At 38.4% G+C, this 6000-nt stretch overlaps 1 protein-coding gene across 4 annotated transcripts in view; it reads left to right on the top strand.

Annotated features, from left to right (window-relative positions):
* The first annotated feature begins 306 nt into the window (after positions 1-306).
* The window catches only part of LOC124260911 (protein kinase C iota type-like), a 28164-nt gene continuing 22470 nt past the window's right edge, over positions 307-6000 (top strand). For all 4 annotated transcript variants that reach the window (XR_006894214.1, XM_046695234.1, XM_046695233.1 and 1 more), the window contains exons 1-5: positions 307-392; positions 1292-1342; positions 2388-2473; positions 4429-4560; positions 5465-5564. Coding sequence is in view for 3 of the 4 variants with exons in the window: in XM_046695234.1 (XP_046551190.1) it covers positions 1321-1342; positions 2388-2473; positions 4429-4560; positions 5465-5564 (340 nt within the window). In the remaining variant the exon portion in view is untranslated. The remainder of the gene's footprint in view (positions 393-1291; positions 1343-2387; positions 2474-4428; positions 4561-5464; positions 5565-6000) is intronic.

Genomic DNA, 6000 nt, shown 5'->3' with positions numbered 1-6000 from the left:
TAATCATGTTAATATATGACCTTGGCCTTCAGTAACTCAAACTTGTCGTAAAGAGGCGACTAACGGGATCAGGTGGTCAAACTTGCTGACTTGGTTGACTCATGTCGTAGTATCCCCATAGTGTAGATCGATGCTCATGCTGTTGATCGCTAAATTGTCTGGTCCAGACTTGATTTTTTACAGACCGCCACCATATAGCTGGAATATTTTTTAGTGTGATGTTAAACAACAAACAAACAAAATTTGACTTAGGTCTTATGTTTTGACAAATATGTCAGACTGACTCCAGCTCTGTGTTTCAGGGGACCCTTGCACAATATCCTCGCAGATCGAGTTGACTGAGGCCATCAGACTGTATGACTTGAACAAGGACTCTGAGATCACCCTCCATGGTAAGGTCATAATGCTTTCTTTGGAAGATGTCCACATCATTTTTCAGATTTGTCGATATGTCAACAAGTCCCTAGCTACCTATGCTGATGGGGATGATTTCGGGACAGAACATGTCCCTAGCTATATATGCTGATGGGGTTGATTTCGGGACAGAACACGTCCAAAGCTACCTATGCTGATGGGGATGATTTTGGGACAGAACACGTCCACAGCTACCTATGCTGATGGGGGTGATTTCGGGACAGAACACGTCCAAAGCTACCTATGCTGATGGGGGTGATTTAAGGACAGAACACATCCCTAGCTATATATGCTGATGGGGGTGAGTTGGGGACAGAACACGTCCCGAGCTACTTAGGCTGATGGGGGTGATTTCGGGACAGAACACATCCCTAGCTATTTTGTATGTATTTCTTATCTTGGAATAGATGAAAATTGTGAACTGTATGTCTAGTTGTGTATCGTCTCTCATTTTACACACTTTGTCTTTTTTAAAATCAATATCTTTTCATGCCTCGATGGGTCTATGTTTTACATGAACCATTTGCATGTCACAAAATTTCAACCTTCATGTATTGACTTACCATGAATCTAATGCGAGTCAAATCAAGTTCCTTTAATCTCGCCCTGCTCTTGTTATTATTTTGGCTGACAAATTGCAAGGCATATTGACAGTGCATGCCATTTCAATTTTGTGTGATTTGGAAAATTAGAAAATAACCTTGTTTTTCTAAAATTTACCACTTGACCAAGCTACCAGGTTATCCATTACAGGGAACAAGTTCTTCTTTGACAATGACTCAGCTGTTAGCTGGCAACAAAATTAACAAATTCTTCCTTTTCACTCACTAATTCTGTGCCACATGTCGATTTAATTTTTTCCAAAAATTTGTTTCAGTATTCCCCAATGTTCCGGAGAGGCCAGGAATGCCATGTGCTGGGGAAGACCGTAAGTGATTGCTATTGTTCTCCATTTCCTGAGTCTGCTCTTAGTGCTAATCCAATGAAAGATGACATAATTGTAGTTTTAACCACAAGGCTAGGAGATAAACTGCTGAAAGGAAATAAAGGAATGTCTGTTGTTTTGTCTGTTATGACAAAAGTTAGTTTGAATAGAAATTATTTTCTTCAACTAGTTTGACAAGCATGCTTTGACACCTCAAGTCTAGGCATGTTTTTTGTTACTTTTTTTTTTTTAATCTTTCAAATTTAACACAGATTTTTGAATTTTTAAATTTAAAAACCTGTATTTTGAAGTGATCTCTGAAAGTATTGGTTCATGTGAAATAGAAATATAGTTAAAGCATTCACTTGTCATGCCGAAGACCCGGGTTCGATTCCCCACATGGGTACAATGTGTGAAGCCCATTTCTGGTGTCCCCCACAGTGATATTGCTGGAATATTGCTAAAAGCGGCGTAAAGCAATACTCACTCACTCATCACAGTGAAATAAGCTGTGTATATATCGAAACATTATTATAGTTCTTCTATTTCGGTTGGATGATCATAGAAGGAAATAAATAGCAAAACTATGTGTTTTTCTTTCTGATAAGTGAGAGCTTTCCATGATGGTAAGAATATTGATAGAACAATATGTGCTGTTAATACTTCTGGGAAATCAAGTTATGTTTGCGAAATAACGTCCTTCATCTCAAGTGTAGGTTACTCAAGGCCTTGTCTGGGTGATTTTCTTTTCAAATTTGTCTATATGGATTTCATTGTATGTATTTCCTCATCCGACATACTTTGAGGGAGATATAGTCACGGGAAAGTCAGTCAGGTTAACACTCTTACTCACCTTTTGCAAGTTTTAAGTACAGCTTATGTCGTATAAATTTGTTCACTGTTTGTCCATGTGCTCATCGGGTAGACTGATATCGACTCTGGAAAACAAGATATATGGAAGTGGAACTTTTTTGTTAACAATCCCAGCAATCTCTAAATAGATTTCCCAAATAAGGATTTAGGAGTGTTCATGTGTTTTTGTTGTTAGGAAACATGTACCGACGTGGAGCTCGGCGATGGAGGAAGCTGTACAGAGTTAACGGCCACCTCTTCCAGCCCAAACGCTTCTCCAGGGTAAGACAACTGAATAATACCACCTTATTTGATATTTTGTTTCCAAAGAATTATATTGCTTTTGTTAAAATTCACTGTTGGGCCTATTGGTTAAAGCATCCACTCGTCATATCCAAGATCTGGGGTGGGTGGGGGTGTTTAGCCAAGTGGTTAAAGCATCCGCTCGTTATGCCAAAGACCCGGCTTGATTCCCCACATGGGTACAATGTCTGAAGCGCATTTTTGGTGTAACCCCGCTGTGATATTGCTGGAATATTGCTAAAAGTGGTGTAAAACCATACTCACTCACTCACTCCAAGATCTGGGTTCAATTTCCAAACTGGATACAATGTGTGAAGGACCATTTCTGGTGTCCCCTGCCATGATGGAATATTCTTAAAAGCTACATAAAATCATACTCACTCACTAAACTTCACCATTTTGCATAACCTTCACTGTCAATATGCATGTAAAAAATAACAAATGTTTTATGACTGCATTCCTTCATCTCCCAAGATGTTGGGTTCAAATCTATGATCCACTCTGATTATGATCCATGTTTGGTCCGTTGATACCATATCCATGCCTTTGGTTTAAATTCATAATATCATTGTCCTGCAACCATGTGTTCAAGCACATTTTGAGATTTGAAGTATTTACCCACACTTAATGTTTCCTGTGAGTGATGCAACCGTTACTTGTGGATTTCCAGCTTGACTGAGTTGAACAGATGAAACTGAAACACTGAACATGACTTCCTCTATGTAATGATAACTAGTTGTTAGGTTAACTGTACCAATATGTAGTGTAGTATGCTGTGATACTGTATACAGATACTTGGAAGTGGGAGAGGATCTCTTCACACAAATGGGTGATATGATTGCCTGCTTTCATTACTCAGTATGTTCTTATTTGTTGAATCATGTATTTTTTCCAAAGTCATAAATTGGAATAGTGTGTTTTACACCGCACTCAGCCATATTCCAGCTATATGGTGGCGGTCTGTAAATAATCGAGTCTGGACCAGACAGTCCAGTGATCAACAGCAGAGCATCGATCTGCGCAATTGGGAACCGATGACATGTGTCAACCAAGTCAACGAGCCTGACCATGTGATTTGTTAGTTGCGTCTTACGACAAGCATGGGTTACTGAAGGCCAATATTCTAACACGGACCTTCACGGGTCCATAAATTGGAATAAGGATTACTACTTACACAATGGCTGCAGCCTAGATACCTTAAATTTTTAACTATTTGATTGTGAGTGTTTTTAATAAAAGAAATCACAGTGAAGGAAGCTGAAGTCTATGTCAAAGACAAGTCTAGATTTATTCAGACCACATTCATGGAGCAGGTCTCTGGTTTGGTCTTCAGTCATGTCATGCCGAAACATATGAAAAGATGAAACTTGTTAATACCCTGCGTGGTACTCAGCATTTTGGGGATGAAACACGGACTGGTTGTCTCAGATCATTATACTATGTCTGATTGTGGGTTATCCATGTTAATTTGTGTCTACACACCTACTCTCACCCTTATGCATGCACACACTGTCGACCATCTTCAATGTGATGTTGGGCGTTGGGGTAGCCTAGTGGTTAGCTTGTCATGTCGAAGACCCGGGTTCAATTCCCCACATGGGAACAATGTGTGAAGCCCATTTCTGGTGTCCCCAGCCGTGATATTGCTGGAATGTTGCTAAAAGCGGCGTAAAACTAAACTCACTCACTAAAAGTGGCGTATAACTAAACTCGCTCAATGTGATGTTAAACCCTACGTCACTTCAACTTAGTATCTTAAGCACAGAATCACTTATTGAATTTACCATGAATGTCAACTTGATAATTGTATTAGAGTAATGACAAAGTGACGTCATGGGCGAAAATACCCTATGTTTGAAAAATATCTGAAAAATATTTGACTCTTTTTGTAGGTTTGTATATGATATTGTTCAGTTTGTGATTGTTGCTTGCAGAAGGCGTTTTGCTCATTCTGTACAGACCGGATCTGGGGGCTGGGTCGTCAAGGTTTCAAGTGTATCCAGTGTAAACTCCTCGTGCATAAACGCTGCCACAAACTTGTAAAGAAAGCGTGTGGTGGGCCAGTGGTAAGTAAAACATCTTAAACAGCCTATTAGGCCGAAATGACATCACTGCTCAGTTATGATAAGTTTACCTCTTGTTATTTCCACCATTCTGAAAATGCACATCCTCATAAATAAGTTTTAGTCTTGTGGTTTTTCAAGAGAGTTATTTCCCCTGGTTTGGGACATACAACATCTGTGCGCATGCAGACTATGCATGTAGATTATTTTAAATGTTTTGTCCCAGTGAAATGAAAATGTACTTCATCATTACTGTGAGTAGTTGTCCACTAATTATATACTAATCTCTTGACGATATGGAGATTTTATCGGCCAATGTAGCAAATATAAGTTACCAGAGATAATTATTAAATAATGAACAATTTCATGCCAATTTTTGTTTTATTTATAACAATCTGTCTATGATTTGAACAAATGAAGCTGAGCATTTCATAGCAAATATAAATTATTAAAGATAATTATTAAATACTGAATAATTTCATACCATTTTTTGTTTTGTTTATGATAATCTGTCTATGATTTGAACAAATGAAGCTGAGAATTACATAGCAAATATAAATTGTCAAAGATTAATACAGTATTAAAAACTGAACAATTTTTCAACAGTTATTTCATTTTGTTTCCGAAATAAAATATGATATGCCTCAAATCAGTGTATGAAATAAGCCAAAAACCCAGCCAGACATCAGGGCTGGTAACCTCAAAATGTTACCAGCCCAAAATGGATTTAACCAGACCATATATGGTGAATTTACAGATATATGGAACATCTACAATTTTTACCAGACCATCGGGCTGGCTAGCTGTAAATTTAGACTGTCCGTCAGAAATCTAGACCGTCTCGGGCTGTCGGACGGGCCTTATTTCATACACTGCTCAAATATGTAATAAATGTCTGTATTCACAGGAGCCGTTACAGGGCCCAGCATACGACAGTGACAAGAGTAACAGCGGTGCTGGCAGCGGCATTGAAGAGAACGGCAACTCCCATCAGAACAATGTCTCAGGTGAGTGGAGCTACCTGTCTGTTGAACCCATCAGTTAACAGGGTCAGGACATGTGTCCCCTTTAATTATGTGGGAGGTGACTAATTGGACTTGATTATTTACGGACTGCAGAGTTGCATCCTTTAGTGAAGCAAGGATAAGCTTTAATATGTAGTTCCATGTCTTGTAAACACCAAGAAATGAGATGACAATGACAATACTTTATTACCCATGAGGGAATTATTGTGTAAAGAACAGAGCTCAAACATTGATAAAATGATTAAATTATTTTCATACAATAAATAACACACATATAACATGCTAACAAGGCAACATGTGAAACATGTACTTTTTCCAGGTATAAAAATTTATAATAAACAAAAGTAGCTCCATTCATGATTCTTGTGTGTTACCTATGACTTTTGATCAAAGTGATGAAACATATGTCATCTTCATC

Source organism: Haliotis rubra, unplaced genomic scaffold, assembly GCF_003918875.1.
Source record: "Haliotis rubra isolate DU_JTF1 unplaced genomic scaffold, ASM391887v1 Scf780, whole genome shotgun sequence".
In the NCBI taxonomy this organism is placed as follows: Eukaryota; Metazoa; Mollusca; class Gastropoda; order Lepetellida; family Haliotidae; genus Haliotis; species Haliotis rubra.
This window is presented reverse-complemented; position numbering and strand designations above follow the sequence as displayed.